Raw genomic sequence first — 26,899 nt, 5'->3', positions numbered from 1 at the left:
GCCTTTCACAGGATGGGTCATTCCATGTGCTTCCCTGGCTTCATGGACGAGTGTTAGTTCCTAATTAATCCATTAATTGGGAGTGTATGTGTAAAGAAAAGACAGTAAATTTGTAGTGCAAGTACATTATTATTTCCCCCTTTTTTTGTGTAGCACAGCTCATGATGCTGGGGGAAAAAAGTTGTGTGCAACACTTCCAGTGCTGTGGGATAAATAAAGGACTGTCTTTCAAGGGATCCTAGGGTGAACCCTTTACAGGAATAAAAACTATTCCTTTTTTCATCTGCCTGTCCTTGAGGCCTGTGTGGCCAAGTTGTAGTAGTGGGGATTAAAGGTTCTGTCCCTGTTGTGGTGCTGAGGGAGAAGAGGTGGGAAATTTGGGAGTCCAGGGAAGAAGGGAGTGGTGTGGGAAAGGTGTTTTGAGCTTGTTTCATTTCCCATTGCCATGCGCTGATTTGACTGGAAAGGAAGTCAGATGGGAAATCAGATTAATTTTGATGTGCTGGTAATTGCTGTGTCCTTCTCTGCACCCACCACCTGCAGCTGTTTTTAACAATGTGTATTTGTGTTTGCAGGCAGGTCTGCAGGGTTTTGCAGCATTTCAGGGGCTCTGTGGGTCAGCACCAAGTGCTCAGAGCTGTGGGATGCTTTCTGTGCCCTGCAGGTGTGACATAGGGGTGTCACACAGCCTCTGCTGTCAGTGGCAGGTGTTGGAGCAGCAGGTAAATGTGGGAATTTCTGCTCCTTTCCAGGCAGAGCCTGTCAGAGGGGGCTGCTGTGGGCTTTGACATCGAGTGGCCCCCATCCTACACCAAGGGCAAGATGGCCAGAACAGCTGTAATCCAGATGTGTGTGGCTGAGGACAGGTGCTACTTGTTCCATGTCTCCTCCATGGCAGGTACTGTGCTTCCTCTCTTATTTGGGGCATGAACTGCTCTCTGTTTCTCCTGGTTATCTCTGAACTGAAGCCTTGAGCAATGGCTGACATATCCTACCACATGGGACAGTAAAAACCCACCCTTTTCCTCCCCTTTCCCACCTAAAATAAAGGGATTTATTCATTGAGTGATGACTGTATATTAAGACAATCTTAGATGTGCTTGAAAACAGGGTGTGGGTTCTGATTATTTTTCTAAGTGGGAATGTTTTATTCCAGTTTTAAAAATTTAATTCTCTGCTCCTTTAATGAGTTTCCTGTTTAGTGCCAAAATAAACAGTGAACCTAAATAGAGCAGGCTGTGGGTTTTATTGTGTTTTGGTATTTTTGGTTGGTTTTTTTTGTTACATTTGGCTTCAACAAGGAGCCTCAAAAATGATGGCTGTTGTGCTCTTTGTTCCCAATTCCTGCGTTGTGTGACATCAGCTTTGGGAAAGAGTCCTGGGTACCTGGTGTGATGCAGCTGTGGGGAGAGAAGGGGGTGTGCTTAGCAGAGGCTGAATTCATTATGGATGTGAATAAAAGCTTCCAAATAGGGAAAATAGGGATAAGGGAGGGAGATGGCAATTTTATAACCTTTGGTTTAAAATGTTAGATTAAAAATATGCCTGGGAGAGGTTTCTGATTTCCCTGGGGGACTCATGCTGAGGTATAATAGTGATAATTTTAATGTTGGTGTTCAATCCTTTGTCATTTAGAGCAAATGGGGTGGAAAATTTAATTGCTGGAGGCTCTTCCATCGGGGAGGCTGGAGAGCACAAAGGAAAATGATGTGAGGAGAGGAAGCTGAGGGAACAATAGCCATAAAGAGCTGCAATGCTTCTGCTTCTGGCAGGGGAGACGTTTGTGCGGCTGCTGTGGTACAGCAAAAGGGGAAGTTTCCCTCTGGATGGTTTTCCAAAGTGCTTCCTCTTGCCAGTGGAGGATGCACTTTGAACTGAGTGACTTGGGCAGGGACCAGAGCCAATTTCTGCTTCTTATGGCAGTATATGTGATCTGCGGAAATCTGGCCAAACCAGAAGAAAAAACAGCAAGTCCTAGCAAAAAAGCTTTCTCCTGCAGGAGGAATTGGGCCTTATTGGACTGTGCATAAATGGCAAAACCATGTTTATTTATTTAATAGGAAGACTGTTCATCATTTTCCTTACAGATTTCTCAAACTGTGGTCTGTTTTCTCAGATTGTGGCCTTTGCACAGTCTTCAACTTTGACTAACAAAAAACCAGAAAATTCTCTTTTCTAGGAAATGGGGCAGGACTCATCGACTGGGGAGTGCCCATCCTGGAAGGTTGTAGTGATGATTCCCTTAGGTGAAAACCCCTTGCACATATGCAGGCTTGTATTTGGTTGAATTCTCTTTATTTGTGGAGGGTTTTCCATATTTTCCCATGGCTCACGTGCTTTGGGAATGCTGTAATTTGTCTGCCTCTCAGAGCACCAGCTTGCTGCTGTCTGGGGGGGTTTTACCAGTTATTTTTTTAAAGCTTTGGGGTGGATCTGCAATTTTCCAATGCACAGGAAATTGGCTGTGGCTACAAATGTAGAGTGGCAGCCAGCAAAGGGCAGAGACAATTGTGCACAAATGAAATCAGTGGTGCCAAGTGTTTGTTGAAGTACATAAATGCATATTGCAGGGCTGGGAAAAGGTGGTGTTTGCAACGAGAGCCAAGGCAGGTGAGCAGTGTGCCTGTGCAGCTCTCTGTGTTTGCAGGTACTAGATTTGCACTTTTGAGACTAATTCAGGGTATCCAGCTGTGGGGTCCTGAAGGTATGGATTTAAATAAGATGTTCTGAATTTTAAATGGGAGCAAACACACAGGGGAGTAAAAGGCTGTTATTGTTCAAGGATGAAGTGTCTGGGGCTGTTCTTCCTGCAGAAAGAGATGAGAAAGCTGCCTGCTTTAATTCAGCTCTGTAAGCTTGAAAATACCCTTTGATCCAGGTTTGCTGTGCCATCAGTTTGGGAGAAATCAAAATATAAAACTGAGTATCTGTGTGCATCTTTGAACACTGTGGGTTTTTGCTTGCTGACAGGTCTGGCATGTTTGGGCTTGGCACAGCAGCTGCTTGGTGGGTTCTGTTTTCCAAATGCTGTTGTTGGAGCAGCCCAGCCTTAGCTGTGAGTTTGTCTTCAGAAAATCTGTGCTGCTGGGGATTTCCCATGCTTATGGTTTCAACTCTTGCCCAGAAATGTGAAATAGCAAAAACTGTGAGGACATCGTGGGGAAAATAGTAAAATAATGTTTGATTTTATGTAATGAACACTGAGTTTTGAGAGATAAAGTGTCTTTTCCAGTGCGGGGTTGGTTTTTGTGGCGTGATTTAACAATCAGAAAGACCAATTATGTTTTGGGGTTTTTTTACTTGGTTTGTTTCCACATAGGTGCAGGATGATTTGTGTATTTCAGGTATTTCCTTCTTGCTTGTCTGCAGATGACCCATCACAACCAGCTGAAGTTTTCAAGTCATTCCAGGGAGAAGTCAAATAAACAGAGAAACTTTGGCTTTTCCTTTAGAAGCCCAGGGTTTTGCAGATGGTGTTTTTGCTTGGATTTTGTAATTTCCATTAGACTTTCTGGCATCTTCCACTGTTTAGTTTCTCATGTTTGGGCTTAATCTATTTTAGGTTTTCCCAAGGGACTCAAAAGGCTGCTCGAAGATGAAACAATTAAAAAGGTTGGCGTAGGAATTGAGGGAGATCAATGGAAGCTGATGAGTGACTTTGAGATCAAACTGAAGAGCTTTGTGGAGCTGGCTGACATTGCTAATGACAAAGTAAAACTCTAAAACCTTTTTGTTGTGGGAGGGAATCTTGTTATGGTGCTGCTGTGCAAAGGAAGGCTTCCTTGTCTTGGTTGGAGTTCAATTCCAACAGCAAACCTGTTCTGTGGAGTAAAGCAGAGATCTATTGTAACTTATTTAGAAGCTGCTTAAAAACACCTCTCAAAGCTTGCAGAACTAACTACTGTCTTCCAGTGAGCCAGTTTTTAATCCACATCTGTGTCCTCTCAGGTTTGTTCAAGTGTTTACAAGAGTTACTTTTTAAATTCAGCTGCAGGTGCTTTTCCTTTAATTTTTGGTGATGGAAATGGCCAGCTTGTCCTGCTGGCAGTGGTGGCATTGTCCCAGCAGTGGCTGAGCCTCATCAACAGGCTACAAGGAGGCAGCCCTGCTTCTTGGAGGGAGGCTCAAGGTCTTCCTTGAAGCCCTCCCTGCAGAGGTGTTTCTGCAACACAGTCTGGAAATGGATTTCCTATAGGAATATCTGCATTCCTGTGATTCTCAGGCTGGTGTCCCCTCAGCTCTGGTGTGGGTGCTGCTTCCAGCTCCAGCTGAGCTGCTGCTTACAAGTGGCCTTTGGCATGCCCTGAAATTCAGTTCTGTGTCAGAGATGGTTTGATGCAGGGCCACCTGTGCTGTCTTTTAAGGAAGGGAGCCCAAGCTTCATTGCTTTCCAAATCTTTCTGATTTCTAGCACATCCCTTAAAGCTTTTCTTTCTGTGTGCACCTTACCTGTGCTTGGTCTCTCCACATATTTCTCATTCCTTCTGTGGTGCAACTCAGTGCTTTCCCTAGGAGCCCCTGTGGAGTTGGGATTGTAAATGATACAAATTAACTGTTTTGCTCAAGCAACAAGAGGAGCTGTTACTTCTCCAACTTGAAGTTTCCTCAGTCATCCGGTTTGTTTTCGGTTTTTTTTTTAATTCTGTCTTTTGACTCAGGATAATTTGTTATGACGATGAGCAATGTGATCTCTGATAGCAGCTTCTGCTGAAGAGAAAACAAACCAAAAATAAACTTGAAAGAGAACAGGAGAACAGGGTTATATATAATGGCACAATGGGAGGGGAAGGGGTGGGGGAGCCTAAAAAGAACAGTTGGGAGGGTTTTTTTTAATACCAGACTCAAGGCAGTGAGCTGCTAATGCTGCACTGCTGCTGTTCAGCTCCACAGTTGGGCACATTTTCCAGGCTGGAATAGCAGCAGACTGTGCCCATGAGGCCTGGATCCTTGGGCGCCACAGCAAAATTTCCCAGGCTGGCTCTGGGGACAGTAGGGTGCAGCCACTGTGGCTGACAAGGGATTGCAAAGGCAATTGGAGGCAGCACATGCTGGGATGGCTTTTGGAGGCCTGGGAGTCCTGGGCTAGAGCTGTGCTTTTCTGCTTTGTGCTTGGCTTCAGCCTGACAGAAGATGTCCACCACACACAGGCAGGCTTTAATATTCCTGTGGTTTTATGAGGTAAATCCCTGTTGCTGGATGCTGGGTTTTTCTAATTAGAAAGGCAAATAGCAGAAAAATCCTGGAGGAGAGAGGGAGTGCTGTTTAAGTCCAGGGCTTTTATTTTATCAACCCAGAGGTTGTTTTGTACAGATGCCTCATATTTTTGTTGTGACAGCACTGCTTTGAAAAACTAAGTATGCTTTGACTAACCCAGAGCTCTTTGCTGCTAACAAGAGATTGAGTATGCTTTGCTCTTCTTGGGGAGGTGCAGATGCTTTCCTTTATAAACATATCCTCTGCTTTTGTTGTTTTGTTTGGGTTCTTTTCCCCAGCTGAAGTGTAAGGAGACGTGGAGCCTGAATGGCCTGGTGAAGCACCTTTTTGGCAGGCAGCTGCTGAAGGATCCGTCCGTCCGCTGCAGCAACTGGGAGGAGTTTCCACTCAAGGAGGAGCAGAAGCTCTATGCAGCCACAGATGCCTATGTATGTACCACAGCATTCCAGCCTCCTCAGAAGGGAGTGAATCCCTTCTCCACTGTGCTCCTAGCTGCTGGCTATTTCTTTAGTCCCTTGTTAGCACTTTTGGATGTGTTTCCTTCTGGTTTTGTCATCTTTGTTAGCTGCTACTTAACCTAAACCTTGTTAAATACAGTATGGGAGGTGAAATTCAAAATTTGCAAGAAACACAGCCTTCACTGGTGGGTAATAAAGGAGAGCCACAATATGAATTGTCAGGGAGAGTTGCAGCAACTGGGAGAAGTTTGCACTCAACAAGGAGCAGAAGCTCCATGCAGCCACAGATGCCTATGTATGTACCACAGGGGATCAGCATTCCAGCCTCTGGAACTGAATTCCTTCTCCTGTGTGCTCCTAGCTGCTGGGTATTTTTTAGTCCCTTGTTACTTCTGGATCCATTTCTTTCTGGTTTTGTCATATTTCTTAGCTGCTAATTAACCCAAATCTTGTTAAATATAGTATGGGAGGTGAAATTCAAAACCTGGAAAAAGCACAGCGTTCACTGGTGGCTAATACAAGAGAACCACAATCTGAATTGTCAGGGAGAGTTTAGTTGCATATGAGTTTTGTGCTTCTCCAGAAGTCCCTGTTTTTTCAGTCATTTGGATGAATTTTGGTTTATCTGCAGTTCTGTGAAGGGTTTTGCCAATATGCTACCAGGTGCCACCTGCTTCCTGGGAGAAAATCAAGGGAAAAAATCCTTTTAATCTTGTATTTCTAGGCTTGGAGGAAGGGAAGTGGGACAGTGGTTTCTTTTCTGATTTCTAGTTCAGTTAAAAGTTCTGCCATGTGGGGTTTAGCCTCTGTCAAGATCCTTAACAGTCTGGAAATTATTTCAAATTTTTTTTGTGCCTGGTTCGTCCTTTGTAGCCATTTTTTTCCAGGCAGTGCATCTTTCCCACTTTGCTCTGTTCACCTGGCCTGCCTTTTGGAGCCTCCCAGGAAAACATTAGGGAGTAACTTGTTTCTTTTTCAACACATGTAGCCTAATTAGCACATTGCTGGCTCTAGGCTGTGTTTTTCTGTTAGAACTCATTATTCATACCTAGGGAAATACTAAACACACTGAATCCATCTTGGTGTGTTTGTAGCTCTTCTCCTGGAGCAGGGCATGAAATCTGAATGAGGTGAGCAGATGGTGGCCCTGGGAGCTGAGCACTGGGAACTTTCTGTGTGCAGCCAGCAGCTGAGATGACCCACTCTGGGATCTGTGTAAGAGGATCCGTTTCAGAGGGAGTCCCAAGTCAGCACTTGGCCCTTAGTGCAGCATTCTGTAGCATGTAACCTGGTCCTGATGGACAGTGGAGTCAGGGTGGTAATTAGTATGATGGGAGCCATATTCCAGTTTGGATTTTTGCTGGTCACACTGCATTGCTGCCATGATTTGCCTGATTAACTCCTGATGAATTTTTTTTATTATTTTTTCTCTCAGGAGTACAGAGTACCAATAGTTTCTTTTCCCTCCTAGGCTGGCTACATTGTTTATGAAAAACTGAAAAACATGAATAAGAGTGACCTGAAATTGTGTAGCATGAACAAAGGTAAGTTGTCCATCCAGGCATAAGGAATTTATCCCATTTACAATTGCGTATTGCATTTCCCAGCAGGGAAATCAATATATATATTAAAATAGTGCCAGGTTTGTTTGGCTTCTTGGTGATTCCACATGACTTGCAGAGGGAGCAAGAGGCCTTGGATGCCCGGAGTACCCATACTCAGTGCCTGTTTTCCATAGGATGTGGGAAGGTGCTCTCAGGGTGATTGTGTTTGTCTCTGCTGTACACAGGGATGGGAAGAATTCCCACTGTCATTCCAGTTTGTTTATGGAAACACTTGAGTGAGTTAATTTCAGTGCTGCTGATGCAGGGACAAATACCTAATTTAAGATGAAATAGGGCCACAAAACAAACCATGTTGGGAAGTAATGTTTTTATTGAGGCACATCGGTAGGACTTAAAATGTTTCAGGGCAGCTTATCATTATTTACTTGGCCAGAGACGATTTTAAAATCTTAGTGTTTTGTTCAGTTCTGTGTTTCATAAAAAATTACAGTTAGCTTAAGGCTGAAAAAGAGGTGGTGAGGGGATAGTTTCCTTTTTGTTTTGGCTCAGTTTTAATTTCTTGCCAAAAGATTTCTTGCCAAAAGGAGCGGTGGCAGTGCTGTCCCCTTGATCTGAGGTGCAGGATTTGGCCTTGTTTTACCTCTGTGTTAGCAGCTCTTTTCCAGGAGCTGGAGGGATTGCTTTGTTCCCGTTGTGTACCTGTTTTCCCTGAGCTTGTGTGATGGAAGAGATGCAATGCTGGAATACTTAGAAGCTTGGCCTGATTCTCTGTGTTTGATTTTTTTAAGCCCGGGGAAATGCTGTTTTACCAGCTGGAAATGCTGTAGAGATGCAGTTGCTGGAGTTCTTAAAATAGGGATGTTATTACAAATTAATTGTTATAAAATAACCACTTGTTGTGCTTGTTACAGATGCCACATCTGAGGGTGTGAAGAAGCACTTGGCTTCCCTGGCTGCAGAGATAACAGACCTGGCTTCTCACATCCCCGACTCTTCTGGACAACTGGAGAACTTGCAGAGGTCAGTTTTGTGCTGACTTGTCTCTACCTCCACAATCAGTGTTTTGTTTTTGATCCCCCAGGTCCCATACAACAAAGTGACATGTCTTTGAACAGGCATCTGTTACCCGTTTGTTTTCCAGGAAAATGCATTTTTTTTATATGTAGGAATATGTGTTTTCACTGGTCTGACTGCAAAGGATTTGACCCTGAATTTGGCTGAATTTTGTTCTGAAGTGTAATAGCTGCTGGTGTAATTTTGCTTTACTTTCTTTGATTTTACCTCCTAGGGCTACAGAAATACTAGCAGAGATATCAGGGAACATCAGTGCCTTGAAAGCCACCCTGCTTTGCTCAGGTTCCCCTTCTGGGCTGGAGAGGAGCTGTGGTGCAAACAGAACACATTGGGAAGCCAAGTCAGCAAGTGTCAAAGCACAGCAAGCAGAATGTGCTGAGCAGCCTGAAAGTGACCTCAACATCTGCTCTGATGCTACCCTGGCTGTCCTCTGGGAGGAAGAAATGAGTGGGGAGGAGGCACAGAGAGGTAACACTGCTCTGGAAAGTGGGGCTCCAGCAGCCAGGGTCACAGACAGAGAGGACAGGGATGACTTCATGTCCCTGGACATTACTGAGCAAGAGCTGCAGGTCTTGGAATGTCAGGCTGCCAAGGAATTGGGAAGTGAAGCTGCACCTGAGGTAATGAACACTCCTTAACTCCAAATATTTCTATCAGATGTTTTGTTTTTAATGGACAGTCCTCAGAGCTGAATGTTGAGCTTAATTATCTTGAATTTTCAGAAATTACTCTGCTCCTAAGAGAATTGTGTTGATTTTGTAGGAGGCGTGTTCCACAGACAATGAACAAAATGTGTCCTGTGTCATTGAGAGTGACGAAGAGCTGGAAATGGAGATGCTCAAAGTGAGTGCCAGAGGGTTTATTTTAAAATTTTATTTATAATTATGCTGCTCTGGGAGCACAGTTAATGGGAGGGAATATGAAGCAGAAAGGTGCTGCTTGCAGAAGAGGGACAGAATAAACACAGGAATACCTAAAGAATTCAATTTGCTGGGGTTAGACTGGAATACCATTGGCCTCCTTTGTCATCTTTACTCCACCAGCTTGGACTTGATCTGCCTGCTAGATTAAAGTTGTTATAACTGGATTAAAAATTGGTTCCCATATCTTATTACTTGAGAGAGGTGTTTTATCTACCCTTCCCTGCTCCAAAATAACTTTTCTTCTTAAATGCTCAGTCTCTAGAAGATGTAGATGATTGTGAAGGAGTTCTACCTGAAGGAGAGTCCAGTAAAGCCAGGAAAAGTCCTGAAGTGGATGTAACACCAGATGGTGATGAAGATGAAGGTGTTGAGGAAGAGGAGGAGGAATATTTGGGTATGGTTTTTTAAAAGTATTAGTGCATGGTGAAATCTTTGTTTTAAAAACCACTGTCTGTAGAAGCAGCCTTGAAAGCACAGTGACTTTTAGGGATGGGTTTCTCAAAATGGGAAGGTCAAGCTTGCCTGGATTTCTAAGGGGAGCTTGGACTGTATGAAGATTCAAATACAAAGGTGTGCTTGGCAGGAGAGAGTGACGTTCTGCCTTGGTCAGCTGATGTCTGCTTCATGGAGTAAAACTGACCTGGGGGTGTGGAGGACCTGCTCAGAGCACAGGGGAGGTGACACCTCCCATCTGCCTGTGCTCTTCTGTTGCTGCTGAATGACAGAATTGTGAAGAAATTCTGCCTTGGGGGTGGTTTTGACTTGCTTTGGGGTTGTCCCTGTGGAGACAAATGAAATGGGGAAAAGCAGCTGAAATATGAGGAGGAGCTGTCTTTTAAGGGTGATGCTGTTCCAGATGATGCAGTTATGCATTGCAGTCCTATTGCTTTATTTCATTAATCAAGCCTCATGCAGGGTCTCTGAGGAGCCTCCTTGCTTTTTTTAATCCTTCATTCCAGCCTGAAAATATCTGGAGTTTGAGATCTCTCTTTTCACTGGAATTGCCCAAATTCTAACCCCTGGGCATGACAAAGCATGAGCAGACTGTTGCTTGTGGAGACAGTGCTTTATCTTTTTAAAATTCAATCCTAAAAGAGTGTTTTCTCCTCTCTCCCACTAAAGATCCACTGCTGCCAGAGCCTGCAGAAAGCCACATCATGTGTCTCAAGACTTATTTTGGGCATTCTTCTTTTAAACCGTGAGTGTGTTTTCTGTTGAAATGGACACTCTGGGGTAGGTGTTCCTGCCCTTCCTCCAATCTGGATGATGTTTTTATTACCATTCACTTGAAAAAAGTGGCAACAAGCAAATCCAGGTCTTTTTCACACTCTCTTGAATTGGAGATAAGTGATCCATAAATGCTGTGAAAACCACAGGTGTTATTTGAGATCAGTGATCTCCTGCTTCAAGTGCTGCCTGCCTGAGTCCTGTTAAAGATCCCTACTTGGGCCCTGCCTGCACTACTTGGGGTGTCTGAGTGGCTGCAGCGTGCAAGGACACCACTCTGAGGCAGCCCCAAGGGTCCCTTTAACCCACAATCCAGCAAAATATGCAGTTCCATACAATTCACTTGTTATCTGTGGTGGCCAAAATCACGTATTCCCCTTTGTTTAATTTCAAGGGTCCAGTGGAAAGTGATCAATTCTCTTTTGGAAGACAGAAGAGATAATCTTGTTGTCATGGCAACTGGTGAGTTACCACTGCATCCTAAGAAACAATAGAAAGTCATTCCCTTTTTGAGGGACAGCAGTACAACAAACATGGCTGGGTTTTTTTGGAGTGTCAGAATTGTCTGTTGTAGGTGCATAGAAATCATGGTGTCTTACTTTTTTTTTTTCCCCTCTCAGGCTATGGAAAAAGCTTGTGCTTCCAGTTTCCTCCTGTTTACACTGGACAAACAGGAATTGTCATCTGCCCTCTTATCTCCCTGATGGAGGACCAGGTGCTGCAGCTGACGTGAGTGACATGGTGGCAGGGCCAGGCTGCTGCTGGCTGCCCCCTGGGCACACAGGGATGCTGCCTGTGCCCCTGCTGGGTGTTTTATTTGCAGCAGGCTCTTGGGGTGTCAGCTGCAGGGCTTGTGTGTCTCAGCGAGCACACACAGCCCTTGTGTGACTGTCAGCAGTCTCACATCCCTGGGTTTGCCACGTGGGTCAACCAGAGGCTGAGCTTGCAAAGGATGGATGCTGCTGAGAGGTTTCTGAAGGCACTTATTTCTGGATTCACAGGCTTTTTATGTCAGACCAGAGTGGTGGGGGAGCTGTTTGAGGCTGTCAGACTCGTTTCAGGGTTTGCTTTGGGTCAGAGGGGTGACATGTGAACCCAGTATAGCTGGGAGCTGTTGGCACTCCAGATCAAAGCTGCAGCACAGGCTTTCAAGAGGGACAGTGTAGTAGGTCTCCCAACACCTGACCTCTTCACTTCTTCACAGATCTGAGGGGGGAACTTGTGGGTGACACCAAATCACTCTGACATGAGTGGTTCTAGGTGTGTTGTCAAGATAAATCTCTTTGATTTTTAATACCTGATAATGCTTTCTCCACATGTATTCACTTCCTATTGTAAGAGCCATTCACTTCTGACACTTTTGCACTGAGCTGTGGGACTCATGCTGAGTTGTGTGGTTCATTCCTGCTTTTTCCACCTTGGGAAAAGGAGTTTTTTGTGTTAGAGGGGATATGAAGGTGCTTTGAAGTGAAGAACACCAGTGACATGTGGCATTTTCTGCTGCATGTTGTGGCTGTGTGCAGATGAATGGCTGGACAGCCTAAGCTCTTTGACTATTGCTCAGCAGGGTGTCTCTGTGACTTTTCCACTGTTTTTCTCTGTGGAAGGGGTTTATTCACTGCCTTAATTAATTTTGAAGGCTGAGGAGACTGAATTTGTACAAACTGCAGCAGTTTGTCTGTCAGTCTGGCTGCAGTTTGGACTGAGCAGCTGTGGAAACCAAGGGCTATGAGACAATGCAGCAAATCACCAAGCTAAGAGGTAAAATATCAATAAGTTGGGCTGGTATTTATTATGTCATTAAAAAGCAGCCACCTGATTTAAAACAAGCAGATGCAGCATCAGTAGCTCACAAAAGATGGAACACGGTAAAAAACTGTGGGCTAGCTAGGCTTATATCCAAATGTGAGGACCTGCTGCAGTGAAGAGTTGAAGAAAATAGATTTAGCATATTCTTTTGCATGTTTTAATTGTGAACTTGTGCAAGGAAAATGGCTTTCCTTTCTCTGATTCCTATTAATCCAGTGTGTGTCTTGTGGAGGGGAAGTGCAAGAGCATTTGGGTGGCAGGAAGAGCCGTGCACCACTCCTGCTTTTTCAAAAGGTGTTTCACACAAAGATCCTTGAAGAAAACAGTGTCTGACCTCACAGCTTGAACTTCCTTTGGAAATGCTGGCACAGGCTGGAAGCTGAAGCTTGGAGAGGGAGTCTGTTCATGACTGTGCTTTTTTATTTCTGCAGAATGACAGGGATTCCAGCTTGTTTCCTTGGTTCAGCTCAGTCAAAACAGGTCAAGGATTCTATCAGAGGGTGAGTTTGAGCCAAGCTTTCTGGTACTCTGGGCTGTGACAAAGGGCTGCTGTGGGGGTGGGATGTCTCCCTGCTCCATCACCACTGAAACTCCTGCTTCTGGCCCAGCCCTGGGACCTGGCACTCAGGATATTCTTTGCATTCACCCAGGCTGAGAGTGTGGGAGGCTACAGCCACCCTCCAGTGCCTTTTGGCTGGGGAAATGGAATTTAGTGACTCTGCTGTATTCTGACTTATACCTGATTTTAGTCAGGTTTTAGGCCTGTATCTGTCAGCACCACAACAGTCCCTTGTTATTCCAATGGCTGGCAAATTACTTTTCCTGCAATGCCTTGCTTTCCTGTGGTTCTGGAATGTTTTCTGTGGACTTCACACAATTCCTCTTGTTTGCCATCAGAAATCTGTTGTTCTCATTGTTTTTCAGTGCCATCATGATTTTATTGAATTGAATTGTCTGGATTCTTCTGTGTCAGTGTATTTTTTCTGATCTTTCAGGGGTCAGTACAGAGTCATATACATGACTCCAGAGTTTTGCTCAGGGAACTTAGAGTTACTTCAGGACCTTGACCGAACTGTTGGTAAGTTGAAGGTAAGATTGTGGGTGAGTTGCCAGGCAGCTTAAATTGATCATTATGTTTAAGCCTTTTTGGTAATTGGAGACTTTTCACCCATTTCTTGGTGAGAGTAGTGACACCATTCATTCCCATTCATCACACAAGATGAAAAAAATCATATGAGTTTGTCTGAGACCATCAGGCTTTGTGTTACAATCCAGGAAATACAACAAATGACATCTGGAATTCTTACTGGTGACTGATTGAGAAGCAGTGAGTGGGAAAAGCTCCTGTTGGAGCTAACTTGAGATTTTGAGCCATATGAGGGATGTTGGATGAATGGAGCTTAGATTGTGGTGGGGGGGGAGACTGTAAAAGCTCCTGGACCTTTTTTATGAGAAAGACCCAAAAGATGGTGCAGCAGAAAGCATTCTAGGAATAAAACCCAGGCCCTGCTGGTGGTTTTAGGAAAGCTGGAGCTTGCTGTGGTTTTGTGTCCTCCAGGTATCACCCTCATAGCTGTGGATGAAGCTCACTGCATCTCTGAGTGGGGCCATGACTTCAGGAGCTCCTTCAGAAGTTTGGGCTTGTTAAAGAAGACTCTGCCCAGGGTGAGGTTTGGCTGAGTTGGGTTTCTGATACAAGAAGAGGGCTTTGGGTAGTAGTTTGGAAATACCACCCTTTTCATGTTGTGCTCTGGGTGTACTGACCATGCTGGTTGGGAATTGGAGCATCCCTTTCAGTGACTGGGCTTTGTAGGTTCTCCCAGTGTTTAAACAAAGGGTGTTCTAAACTTGGACTACCAAAACTTAAGAAATTTAAATTGCTTTGAATTCCTATGCTGAGGAAGATGATGTCCCTAAGCCCCTGGTTTCATATTGGAGGATTTTATTTTACCTGACCAAGTGGCTGGTAGGAGCATGCCACTGATTTCTGGACACTCCTCAAGCACTTACTGCATAAGCTCAGAAATTAAGACCTGAATTTAACATGCTTTTATTGTCAGTGTCATCCTATATTCCCTAAACTTAGCTAATCACAGCAGTGAAATACTGTGGTCTTGTGGAAGATGCATTCAGAATAAAACTTTGCGTTTCAAGTGTTGTGTTCCTGTCTGCCCTCTCAAAAGCTTCAGTCTAAAATGTTCAAGAAGCTCAGTATTAACTATATTTTTTCAAATGACTGAATTTATCCAATGATAAACACATTAAAGTGCCTGTTTAGGTTCTGAATTAGTAGACTCTTGAGGTTTTTGTTGTAAAAAATGCTCAGTGAGAGGTCATTAATGTTATTGTATATCTCTTTGCAGATCCCCATTATTGCATTGACTGCAACTGCGAGTCCCTCGATCAGAGAGGACATAGTGAAATGCCTGGACCTGAGGAATCCCCAGGTCACCTGCACCAGCTTTGACAGACCTAACCTGTACCTGGAGGTTGGACAGCAAAGTGGAGACATCTATAGGGATTTGAAGCAGTTTCTGACTAGGAAAGGAAGGTAAGAATTTAAGCCTGGTTTTGATCCCTCAGGTATGTTGTTTTTTTTTTACAGGCAGGTGGCATTTTTTTGTTGTGTCTTTACATGATGTTGTTGTTGATACTTTCAGCAGTTCTGTGTATGAGTTTGAAGGCCCCACTATCATCTACTGCCCTACAAGAAAGGCCACTGAGCAGGTGGTGTGTGCACTGAAAAAACTCAATGTGACCTGTGGTACCTACCATGCTGGGATGGGGAACAAGCAGAGGAGGGACACTCACCACCAGTTCATGAGGGATGAAATTCAGGTATGGAGGAAATAAGTCTCTTGAGTCCTGTTTAGAACTGCAGAGTTTTTGGTGGAAGAAAATTTTGGAATATCAACCTGTGTTAGCCATGTCCTCTCTCTTCAGTTCTGGGTGAAGAAATTGCTGGTCTGTGCTGTCAGGAGCAAGATTCCAGGCTTATCTTTTGAATTTCTGTAGTAATTCCCTTAAAGATATGTGGTATTGAGGGAAAATGGTGATAGCTGGAACAGGAGCACAGCTTCTATGAGCTGCTTTTTTCCTGGGCAGCAGAGATATCCTGGGACTCCTTGTGTTCCTTTTCATGACCTGTTTTGTGCCTGTTGAGAACAGCTTCTTGAAAACACTCCTGCATTTGCCAAAAGACATTATCCCTCTCATGGTTACAATCCTATGGCTGTGCCCTGGCCAGAGGGTGTGGGCATGGAGCTGGTGTAGTTCAGGCTGGATTTTGATGAAGATTCCCAAGCGTGTGTGAAGTAAGCCAGGCCTGTTTTTTGGCACGTGCCTGCTGTTTTGCAGTGCGTCGTGGCCACGGTGGCCTTTGGGATGGGCATCAACAAGGCCGACATCCGGCTGGTGATCCACTACGGCGCCCCCAAGGAGATGGAGTCCTACTACCAGGAGATGGGCAGGGCCGGGCGTGACGGCCTCCCTGCTGCCTGCCACGTCCTCTGGGCTGCCACTGACCTGGCCTCCAACAGGTACAGCCCTGCCCTCCCTCCTCAGGCCCTTTGGCCATGGCTCACTGCACTTCAGTAGCCTGTTGTGTTTGTGGGGTGCCCCGACAAAGGAAGGGAATGATGGATCTGACTGTGTTCTCAGAAGGCTAATTCATTATTTTATGATACTCGTATTGAAGAATGCTATGCTAAAGTATACTAAAGAATACAGAGAAGATACAGACAGAAGGCAGCTTGACCCTGATTGGCCAATAAGTCAAATCATATGAAACCAGTGAAATAATCTCCAGACACATTACACATGTGAGTATGACACAGGAGAAGCAAATGAGATAAGAACTTGTTTTCCTTTTTCTCTGAGACTTCTCAGCTTCCCAGGAGAAAATCCTGGGCAAAGGCATTTTTCAGAAAATATGGCTGTGACAGTAGCCCATGGGCTTGGAAGAACCTCTGTCTCTCTGCTGTTCTGTCCTCTTTGGGATAATGTTGGGAAGAATATGAATGAAGTGCTCTCCTGAGTATCCCCCATGGTGCAGAAGCAGACAGGCAGCTTGGGTCTGGTTTTAGCAGGATACTTTTTCTAGGCCATCCTGGTGAATTGGAGGGTATTGTCTGGTATGTTTCATTTTTGATGTGTTAACAGTGGTCAGCATTTAGGGCTGTACATTTTTTGCTCCTGTCTCAGGCGCCTCCTGGGTGAGATCCGTGATGAGGGGTTCCGGCTGTACAAGCTGAAGATGTTGGCCAAGATGGAGAAGTACCTGGTGTCCAAGGGCTGCAGGAGGAAGTGAGTGCTGGCACTATTTAGTGCTGTGTCACTGCAGGCAGCTTTGCTAAGAGCTGCTGGGGCTCAGGCACAGCTGGGGGCTGTAGCCAGAAGGCAGCTCAGGCTCACAATGTGTTCCACAAGCACAGAACATTCTATTCTGTATTAATAAGCAGTATCAAAAGTACATCCTTCAGCACATTTATGCATTTCCTTGTTTGCTTTTTTAAAAAAAAAAAAGACTTTTTCTTTAGAGGAATCAGGGCTAAATAATTGGTTCCCCAGTGAATTAATTAATGATGCTGATTTTGACTCCATTTTCTGCAATAAATTTTATGTGTAAATTCTTGGTCTTTTATTGAGTTCTTTTTGTTCCCTTGGGTAGAATCATCCTGTCTCATTTTGAAGACAGACGACTCCGGAAGGTTTCCTCTGGCATCATGGGCACAGAAGAATGCTGTGATAATTGCAGGTCCAGGTAAGCTTTCTTCCCTCAAGGCTGATCCTAGAGGTTATGTTCTCTCAGCCTGACTTAGAAGGCAAATTATCTAAAAATTGACTCTCACACATCTGATCTGGCAGCTGCTCAGCCTCAGGTTTATTTTTGGGCATCTCCCTAACCTTTTTCCAGTGAGTCAAGCAAACTGTGATAAGCTCCAAGTGAGGCTGTGGGAAAGCCTGGAAGCAGAGCAGGATCGCAGTTCCTAAAAGGGGATTAGAGCACCACTCAGTGAAAAACACTTCTATTCATCAGTTTAAGGCCTGTTAGGTAATTAATCCCAAAGGACAACACTTGCAAATGGTGTGTGATACCAGGTGTCTAAGGCTAAATTGCCCCAGTGTCCGGGGAGCTGTTCTCCTGTGCTGACATGTGCTCTTTTAACCTGCTAATAATCTCGTGGATGTGCTGAGAGGGACTCAGGAGGCTGATAGTCAGGGAGGCGTGAGCAGAAACACATTTGTCACCTCCTTCTGTAGTTACAATAAAGCTTTCCCTGAAGTTACAATGAAGCATTCCTTGCTCTGGCTCTTAGCCTGATGCTTTCTGATCCCAGGTGAGGTGTTAGGCTGTGCTGCTTTCTGGAGAAGTGTTACCAATTTAGCTACTGAATTTCTGTATGTCAAGGATTAGGACAGCTTTGCCTGGCCTCTACTACAGCTAAGTTAAAGAATTTAAAAGATCATAATTGCCCTCTTTGTAGTCACCTTGCAGTGCTACTAAAGAGCCAGATTGTGAATTTGTATTGCACAACTGAAATCACTTGAAGTAAGTAATGCTTGTTTTTTCTCCTTAGAAGTGGTTTGTGCCAATAATGTTTCAGTGTGTTCTTTCAGGCAGTAAGAAAGAGCAACCCCACTAAAGGGCTATGTCTTTCTTTACTCCTGGTTTTGTTTTTCCTATTTACAAACCTTACCTAGCTTTTAGTGGGGTTGCTCTTTACTCCTGGTTTTGTTTTTCCTTTATGTTCTTAAAGAAACAGGAAAAAACTTTAAAGCGCAGTTAAAGAAATGTTGTGCATGCCTAAACCAATGCAAATATTTTGATATTGAATTCCAAAAATTGTTGAGACCATGTTCTTAACAGCAGGTGTGGTGGAGAACTTCCTGTTGGGTTGGGCAGGTGTCTGAGAAGTTACATGGATAGAAATAGAAATGTGTCTTGAAGTTACATTGATGCAAATCATTAAATGTGTTTACATGTATAGAACATGGACTGACATTAGAGACTAGGTACAAGTAATCACTTGTTATTTCATTTAATTATTTCTTTAATCACTGGGTTGACAGCATTTGGAGCAAGGGAGAGGGGACTTGGTTTGTTTGTGTTAAGCCTGGCTTTTTTTGTGCCTTGCAGTGGCTCCTGCCTTGCAGTCCCCAGTGACTTTGAGGGTGGATTGCAGGACTTTGGGAAGCAAGCACACCAGCTGCTGTCTGCAGTGAGCGCCCTGGATGAGAAGTTTGGGACCAGAATGCCAATTCTGCTTCTTCGAGGGTCTGTAAGTGATGGGGCAACTCCTTGTGTGTGTTCTGAGGGGAGGGGCTGTGACAACCTCATTTACTTTATCCTCTTAATTGATCTGTTCATCAGTACATGGATATCCATGCATGTCCATGTGTGTGTACCATTTTTCTTGGAGAGATGGAGGTTTGTGTAGAGAGGTAGTCTTGACTTTGGGAAGCTGCTCAGCTCCACTCCCCATGCAGCAAGCAAGGGGATTGTCCTCTAATTTTTTGTGAAAATGCATCATTTTGATTATCTTGAAAGGAACAGCCTTTTCAGAATTCAGGATAAACATTTGGCTCAATTAGTTGGCTTATGTTTAAATAAAACAAAGAATGGCTACCATTGTATCTTAATGTTGCTGTCTGACTTTGAGTACTGAAGTAGTGTACTAGAATAAGTATAAACTAACTTCCATACACCTTTAATTTTAATTGTTTTGAAATGCTAAGCAAGAAAGTCACTGGAAATAAATTAGAAAAAGAACAAAATATTTTTTATGCTTACAAACTGAGGTTAGGGTGAGTTATGTTCCTTGTTTAAACCTTTTATTGCAGTTAAGCTGCTGGTTGTCACACAAGTGCATCTAGGGAAAAATGAACTTGCCACAGCCTTGGCAGGAAGTAGATTAGGAGTGGAATAGCTCAGAGGAGGCTCCTCACATGCTGGGCTTTTGGTTTACTGGTTGTGTTTGAAGTTTCCCTGTGCAAGGAGTGCCCAGATGTGACAGGATCTTTCCAACCTTGCAGTGCTCGCAGCGCTTGCCGGAGCGGTACCGCAGGCACCCTCTCTTTGGCTGTGGGAAAGAGTGGCCGGAGAACTGGTGGAAACTGCTCTGCCAGCAGCTCATCATGGAAGGCTTCCTCAAAGAGGTTTCAGCCCAGAACAACAAGTTTGCAACCATTTGTGTGCTCACCCAGAAGGTACTTGTGGTAGTGAAAGGACCCACTGAGAGCTCCTCCTGAGTAACCCACAGCTAAGCAGTGTGGTTTGTTTCCTACAGGGTAGGAATTGGCTGTCCAAGGATGGATCTGCCCCAAATCCAAGTCTTTTGTTACAGTCCAGTGAAGACCTGAATCTGCAGAGACCTTCTGCCAGGTAATTGCAGCACATGTGTTCTCTTGAATCAGATCTGTCTCTGAACCCTGCTTTTGGAGAGGGCAGGGTTGAACAGGAGGAGGTTTTGAGATCCTCAGTGTTCTGGGTTTTTTGCACAGAATAACAATTCTAATAATTAATCAATAACTTGATTTGCCAAATGCATCCTTGTACTGACTTGAAATCAGTTTATTTAGCAGAATGTTGTTTTTTGTTCACTGTACAATGGAGTTAAGATGTAATTAATTGCATTACAGCAGCAGGCGTTCGCCTCTGCTCGCCAAGCAGCGCTCCCCTGGCACAAAAGGAACAGCACAGTCACCAGGCAAGCAGGTCTGTACCAGTACAACCCTCCTGCTGTGTCATCCATCCCTGCCCATGTTATAAAAAATCCAACCCAGCTTAGTCCACGTTAATTTTTATCAACAGCAAACTCAGTGAAAAGATGGTAAATCAGCATTTGTCTTGTTCTCATTTTTTTATAGGTATCTCTATATGAGATGTTCTCCTGTTACAGAAAAGGTCAAACTCCTCCAAGAAACACTAACATGGTTAACAGGTACAGTATTTGGAATTAAACCAGCTTTACCTAGTTTTGACAGTGTGAATGGGGATACTGCTTGTTGGGGGATCATTAAAATGAGCACTTTCCTGTGTGAGGGGCATGGAAATGTTTAATGCATTAAAAAAAGACAAGTGCCTAAAACTTGCTGTACACTGCATTATTACATTTCAAAATGTATTTACAAGATTTCAGAGTTAACATGAGGGAGCATGGAGGGCTCTGCCTTTCCATACTGGTCTGGAGCACAGTTAACATCAGGGAACATGGAGGGCTCTGCCTTTCCACACTGGTCTGGAGAAGACCGAGACCAACTTGAGGCTCCCTCAGGTCAAAAGAAATCAAATAACCTCTTGCAAATGCAGACCAAGTAATTTGTTTTCCTGGCTCATGTGCTGCTTCAGATTAAATGCACCTTGTGTTTAAGTGGATTCCCCCTTCAGGCTGTATCAGTTAGGTGAATAGTTGCCACTGCAGCCATGTGAAGACAGATTATTTTAGGGACAGTTAAAATCTGTAAAACCAAGCTATTTTGCACTGTGCTTAGGGAAGGAGTCTTAGTCCAACTTGTGTGCTGACAGATGTTGCAGTGTAATCCTGGCAGTCCAGTCAAGGGTTCATGTCCCTGAGCTCATGGACTCAGTGGGAGTCTGGATACTGCTGGTTGTACCCCAGCCAGCCCTGGGTGCAGAGCTGGCAACATAAATTGGGCCTTGATTCAAGTGATTTATTTTTTTTTGGTAGTGTTTCAGGGCGCTCACCACTGAAATCTCCTTTGAAGCCCCAACAACCAAGTGCTTCATCCAGAGAAAAAGAGCTTGAGGTAAGCTCTGCTGGAACTGGGAGGATATCTCTGAATTGCAGTCAGCCTGCAAACCACAGTTTTTCTGTGTTTGGGCAGAACAAAATTACTTAAAATTAACTTAAAACCACAAAATTACTTCAAATTACTGGGTTGTTTTAAACAGAACTACCAGAATAGGACTGAAATACACAAGGAGGGGTTAATGGATGGTGGGGTTTTTGTGTATTATTGGGAAGATCAGGGAGGGGATAACTTCTGTTCTTGTAACAATTGTACTTACAAGTGATGTAGAGCTGCTTCCTGAGAATTTGGCTCCTTCCTTCCCAGACTGCTCTGTATGGCAAGCTGCTGACTGCTAGACAGAAGGCAGCTAATGAGAAGGAAATTCCTCCAGCTGTCTTGGCAACCAATAAGATCCTGGTGGAGATGGCCCGGATAAGGTAAAACCAGCACGCAGACATGTTGTACAAACTGGGGAGCTTGCAAGCCAAGTCACAAATCCCTTTGCTGCTTCTCTTGGGGGAATGGAGGCATCTGAAGTGCCTCCTCCAGCTACCAAAAGGCAGCAATATTTTGGGATTGCCTTATGTTGTTGCATTCTTCATCCTAAACCAGGCCTACGAGCATAGAGAACCTGAAGAAAATTGATGGTGTGTCTGAAGCCAAGTCCACCATGTTGATGCCTCTCCTGGCTGAGATTAAGGACTTCTGCCAAGCAAATGGTTTGCAGGTATGATGAAATCAAGTGTCTTCTCCTTGGCAGGAACCTTAAGGATGGAGTTTGCTCTGCAGCTATTGGACAACTCCATGGAGTTGTCTTTCTGTTTCACAAAAAAAAAAAGCTTGATCTAGCAATAGGAATCAAAAGCATGTCTAGTTTTGTAGTTGTTTTCAGGAGGTCTGTTTTGAGAAATTTGAGCTCAAATTGAGAAGTGTCCCAGGCAGACTCAATGCCACAGTTTGTTCTGGTGAAATAGTTTCACATGGAATGAGGAATACCTAAGATGATGTGTTGGCCTGGGCACTTTATTCTGGCTGGTTTTCTTTTCCAAGTTCCTTGAATGATGCTGTGCTGGTTTTAGTAAGATGAACATGTGAATGTCCATCTGGATTCCCTCCTTGCTTTAGTGTTCTCTCCCTTTACTTTTAAGAACATGGAGTTGGAGTCAAAACCAACCTCCAGAGAGATGAATGGTTCTGTTAGGGTTACTTTGTCAGATAACTTCAGATAATGGGAGGGTGATCAGTGGGTTGTCAGTGGGATAAAATTAATTTAATTCTGCTTTATCTCTCAGACCGACACATTCCCTGCCGCTGAATCCAAGGTTCAGAAAGAAGCATCTCCCTGGAAGCGTGCTAGAGCCCTTTCTCCCTCAGAGGAGGTCACATATATCTTGTTCCAGGAGAAAAATTACTCTCTGGTAAGCTCTGGGCTGTGGAGGCTTTTGCTTTGCTGAAAACTGGTAGCAGAGAGGCTTTGTCTAGAGGAGGGGGATGTACAACTTTTCTTAAATCCTCTGCATAGTGCTGGATAGGTTGCTTTAAACCTCTGAGGCAGTGTTTTTCCTGGGAAGTGGCAGATGCTCTTACTTATCTCTGAAGTGGTGGTATGGAAAACTGTGGTGGTATACAGTGAATTTTTAATTCCAGAGGAAGCAACTTGAGTTGCTTTGGCTTTTACTTTGCCTGTCCCAAGAGTATGGGGCAGATGGTCCCAGAGTTAAAAATGTACTTAAAGATGAATTAACAAGAAATAGTTGTACAGTTATTAATGGGCAGCTTGATGTGCTGTATCCACCAATCCTGCTGAAATGCACAGTGTGTGTATTCTTTGTGGAGAAACAAGTAGAAAGTTGAAGTGTGGTTTTTTGAAGAGTACCAGATTCCAGTTGGAGACCTGTCCTTGAGAATATAAAGTTTGGATCAATCAAGTTCAAGATGCTTTGCTTCAAGGCAAATGCTTTAGGAGGAGAATTCATCCAACGTGTGAAAATGAGGGGGGAATTTGTTGTGTTTGTGGGTCCCTGAGAAGTCAGGTGCACCACAGCTCCCTCATCTCAGCTAAGTTCAAGGTGAAGTGTTGCACTTAAGCTGTGAAGTTTTGAGGGAGAAATGCACTTGACAAGCTGGGTAAGAAATGAGATAGGTAGTAGGAATAAAGCAGTGTTTTGGGAAACTTTGTTGCGCTACCATGTGCTGGCGACTCTGGATTGTTTTTTGGGACTGACACCTGAGCCCTGTACATGCCCTGTGCCTTTGTTTCACCAGAGGGCCATAAGTGAGAGCAGATCTCTGCCCCTGGCAGTGGTTGGCACCCACCTGTGCCAGGCGCTGGCCGCGGGCCGCACGGTGAGTGTGGAGCGTGCGGGTCTGACCCCCGACGTGCAGAGCCTCATCAGGGACATAATCTGCAGCCCTCCCATCCTCTCAGGTGAGCATCACTGACCTACCTGCAGCTGCTACTCCCAGCTACACCCCCCAGCAGTCCTGGAAGGCTGGGGCAGACTGCTTTCCTTTCAGGTTCAGTTGTAAAGTAACTTCATCATGATCCATAACAATGGGGCTGACTTTTACAAGTCATTTGACTCAGTTGTGTGGAAGTTCTTGAGACATCCCTCTTAAATCTGTGTTTACTGAAATGTTTTTGGGGAAAAAACTGACAAAGTATTGCTGTAAGTACTGGCATCCTCAGAAAACACAGTGGGAATTTATCACATGATCTCACAAGTCAAACCCATGCATTTTCACCTTCTTACGTTTTCTATGCCTTAATCCATTACGTGCGTTAATGAGGTGCAACAAATGTACTGTACAATATAAGAAAACTGAGTTTAAAGAATTAACGTTATATTTCTATTTTTTCCAAGACACTACCAAACTTCAAGAAATTAGAAAACGTACTCCTGCCAATATTGAGCTGTATCTGATCAAGATGATGATTGTACTACTGGAGAAAGAGAGTAGAAATAAATCTCAGGATGGCGTAGGCTTCAAAAGAAGATTGGTGTGGCCTGAAGGGCAGCAGGGAAAAACAGGAGCAGATCAAGCAAGAAGGCAAGGTGCATTGTGGAATAAAACACAGGTTAGTAAAGAAGGTTGTAAGTGTTCTTCTGTAAAATCATGTTTTCTGTGTAGGAACAGACTAACATAATGTTTTTGGTGTTTCCAGCATCTTCCCAATCCATCTCTCCCTCAGTTTTGAATAGAACTGCCTCCTCCTCAGAGGAATGCTCAGAACAGAAACTGAGGATTCTCTTGGGATAAGTGTTGACCTATGAAGAAGTCAGAGCTGTGCAGCTTAGCTGTGATTTATTACACATATTGCAAGTTCTTCCCAGTATGAAAATTGGATGTGCATGTTCCTTCATAGCAGCTAAATCCAGCTTGTGCCCTGGCTTTTTTTCTGTGCACTGGGATGTGGGCAAAGAGGTTCTCCTACTAGGCAGGAAGGTTAAGAAGATAAAAAAAGCCAGAGGCAATTCCAGCCAGGAATTGGGTCCTTAGATTACTTGAAACTGCTGGGCACAGCCTGATAACAAGTGTTACCTGGAGGACCAATGTTGGAAAATAAGGAGCTCTTTGTTGCTGTTTGAGAAAATCCAGAGTAGTCTCAGCCCTCTGCTGGCCTTTGACCCCATGTCTGAGTTCAGCACCTGGTACAAAGGACACCCTGCACTGAGTGGCACCTGGTGGCAATAGCACAAAGAAACAGCATATTCCAGATCCTGCTACCTGTGCTGGGATTTTGTGTCTGCTCCTTACAGGGCTTGGGGCTGATTTCTTAAACACTGGCTCAAACAATTTTTCAAGCACTGCCATTTTGCCAAATAGATTTTTCGTGCTTCCCTGAGTGCTGTTTTGTTTCTACAATATCTGTGTCACAGCCTCTTTTTCCTGCAGTTGACCTCCTGACAGTGCAACTGCCAGAGCTCTTGTCACACTTTCTGTGCTCCTGGAGCTAATAGTGGAATGACACGCTATTAGTAATCAAATTAATGTAATCCAAAGGAACAGACTGCAAATCCAAAAGCTAATCCAGTCTTTATTTACTTCTCCTTCAGAAAATATGCTGAATATCTAATACTTCTCTGTATTAAGCAATTCTAAATCTCTTAATGGGTGTTCTTGGGTTTGAATGGCCTGACACTGCTGCTGCTTTTACAGGGGAGTGGGATCAATCCAGCAGCCAGGGAAGGAGCAGGGAAAACCCATCTGCATGTGGTGCCTTCAGCTTGGGTAAACAGCTGTTGTCACCCTAATAAAGCATGTGGTAAAACTGCCATTAGTGAGGGTTTCGGTAACACAGGGATGTGTGGCTGATGCAAAAATGTCACTGTGACTGCTGCAACCTATGGCCAGCAGGATGGTGTAAAAAACATGAGCTCATATCTCTGTGCCCACTGTGCTGTTTGTAACTGACACTTTAGCTGTGAAAACACATTTCAAAATACAACATTGGGAGGCATAAGTAAATATTTCAAGTTTTCAGAGCCATAGGGATGGAGCAAGTGGTTTTTCTCCACTGAAAAAAAAAGCCAAGTACAATTTTGCTGTGTGTTTGAAATGCACTAACTTCACTTGCTCAGATTTTATTATGGTGAAATGAATAAGCAATAGGTGGTGCCCTCACTAAGCAGAGGTGCTGGCACGCTGTTGATGAGGGACTGTGACCCAGGTAACCCTGTGCTTTCTTTTGTTCCCTGGAAGGCTGCGGGGAGTGTGGATGGCAGCCAGGCAGGGAGCAGGGGGGCAGCAGACCCCTCAAAGCCCACCACCGTGGCATCCTCCCATCAGCCTGCCCTCCATCCTGAGCAGAAGGAGCAGCTCTTGGCAGACTCTCAGCCCAAGGTGAGAAGGCAGGAGCACAGCCCAGACCGGCTGATGGGGGTGGGAATCTTCAACAACCCAATTCTCAGCTTCTGTTTGGCTCCCAGACTGTCTAAAACCCTGGCCTGGCTTGCCAGCCCTTTCCTCTCAGTGGTGCCATGTTGTTTTTGTTGTCCTTGCTGTGTCCAGATATCCCACATGGACAGCAATAGACTGCTACAAGAAACTTTTCCTCCAGTACATTTTGTCAGCTCTCTCGTGGCAGATGCTTCCAACATTTTAAGAGGACATTTATTTCCTTTATTTCCCTTTGAAGTACAGGGTACTGTGAGGCTGTGCCCATCACATTAAGGGTTTTTCCCCTGGTGTCTATAGGAACACAAGCTGTATGAGCAGATATTGAGTTCTTATTTAAAAGGGAGCTCCTGTCCCTGACCAGCACCACTTGTTGAACCCTTTGTTTCAGTTTGAAGCTGGATATTGCTGTGAGTGTATATCTTTGTCAGCCTTGATTCTCAGAGTTTAGCTCTTGAATAAGGTGTTGGGTTTAACTGCTGCATATTCATGAACAGTTTTTGGTCAGTTTGTGGCTCCAGCTGAGCATGAATTAGAGCAGTAGAGCAGGCTGTTGCTGTGTGCGTCCTTCTACATTTGTGCCTTTGTTTCCTTCCAGAGCTTGCATCCCCCTGCTAAGAGGAGGGTGCCAGAATGGTTTGGAACCTCGGCAGCAACACCTGGAGCTGTAACCCAGACCAAGAAATGCAAAACAGAAACCAAGAAAGGGATTTTCAGTTGAATGTGGAAATCAAGATGATCTGTTTTTAACTTGTCTTTCCCATAACTGCGAGCATTATCTGCACAGACTGTTGCTTCACAGGGGCTTTAATTGCCCCTGCTCTGCATTATTCCTGCTGCTGCCTCCTCTCTTCCTCAAGCAGCACTTTTGAGACTTTTTTTCACTGTGTGAAACGGGATGTTAATAAAAGGATTTGAATAAATAACCGAGTTTTTTCATGTGTATGTGTCTGTGTGTGGGGGAGCTGAGGGCGGG

At 44.4% G+C, this 26,899-nt stretch overlaps 1 protein-coding gene across 4 annotated transcripts in view; it reads left to right on the top strand.

Moving 5' to 3' along the window:
- The window catches only part of WRN (WRN RecQ like helicase), a 28,460-nt gene extending 1,613 nt beyond the window's left edge, over positions 1 to 26,847 (top strand). The window contains exons 4-35 of one of the 4 annotated variants that reach the window (XM_058024221.1): positions 753 to 898; positions 3,563 to 3,711; positions 5,493 to 5,642; positions 7,144 to 7,216; positions 8,149 to 8,257; positions 8,526 to 8,931; positions 9,074 to 9,154; positions 9,490 to 9,628; positions 10,357 to 10,432; positions 10,856 to 10,923; positions 11,082 to 11,190; positions 12,702 to 12,770; positions 13,266 to 13,348; positions 13,829 to 13,935; positions 14,634 to 14,821; positions 14,934 to 15,108; positions 15,628 to 15,809; positions 16,474 to 16,575; positions 16,940 to 17,032; positions 18,410 to 18,551; positions 19,306 to 19,479; positions 19,560 to 19,654; positions 19,912 to 19,987; positions 20,140 to 20,213; positions 20,961 to 21,039; positions 21,349 to 21,461; positions 21,637 to 21,751; positions 22,317 to 22,442; positions 23,290 to 23,452; positions 23,889 to 24,103; positions 25,729 to 25,869; positions 26,522 to 26,847. In XM_058024221.1, the coding sequence (XP_057880204.1) occupies positions 753 to 898; positions 3,563 to 3,711; positions 5,493 to 5,642; positions 7,144 to 7,216; positions 8,149 to 8,257; positions 8,526 to 8,931; positions 9,074 to 9,154; positions 9,490 to 9,628; positions 10,357 to 10,432; positions 10,856 to 10,923; positions 11,082 to 11,190; positions 12,702 to 12,770; positions 13,266 to 13,348; positions 13,829 to 13,935; positions 14,634 to 14,821; positions 14,934 to 15,108; positions 15,628 to 15,809; positions 16,474 to 16,575; positions 16,940 to 17,032; positions 18,410 to 18,551; positions 19,306 to 19,479; positions 19,560 to 19,654; positions 19,912 to 19,987; positions 20,140 to 20,213; positions 20,961 to 21,039; positions 21,349 to 21,461; positions 21,637 to 21,751; positions 22,317 to 22,442; positions 23,290 to 23,452; positions 23,889 to 24,103; positions 25,729 to 25,869; positions 26,522 to 26,644 (4,141 nt within the window). In that variant the 3' untranslated portion in view covers positions 26,645 to 26,847. Of the gene's footprint in view, positions 1 to 752; positions 899 to 3,562; positions 3,712 to 5,492; positions 5,643 to 7,143; positions 7,217 to 8,148; positions 8,258 to 8,525; positions 8,932 to 9,073; positions 9,155 to 9,489; positions 9,629 to 10,356; positions 10,433 to 10,855; positions 10,924 to 11,081; positions 11,191 to 12,701; positions 12,771 to 13,265; positions 13,349 to 13,828; positions 13,936 to 14,633; positions 14,822 to 14,930; positions 15,109 to 15,627; positions 15,810 to 16,473; positions 16,576 to 16,939; positions 17,033 to 18,409; positions 18,552 to 19,305; positions 19,480 to 19,559; positions 19,655 to 19,911; positions 19,988 to 20,139; positions 20,214 to 20,960; positions 21,040 to 21,348; positions 21,462 to 21,636; positions 21,752 to 22,316; positions 22,443 to 23,289; positions 23,453 to 23,888; positions 24,104 to 25,728; positions 25,870 to 26,521 lie in introns of those variants that run through there. The other 3 variants (XM_058024222.1, XM_058024220.1, XM_058024223.1) reach the window with 3 other exon arrangements.
- The last annotated feature ends 52 nt before the right edge of the window (positions 26,848 to 26,899 follow it).

This window comes from Melospiza georgiana, chromosome 5, assembly GCF_028018845.1.
Source record: "Melospiza georgiana isolate bMelGeo1 chromosome 5, bMelGeo1.pri, whole genome shotgun sequence".
NCBI lineage: Eukaryota > Metazoa > Chordata > Aves > Passeriformes > Passerellidae > Melospiza > Melospiza georgiana.
This window is presented reverse-complemented; position numbering and strand designations above follow the sequence as displayed.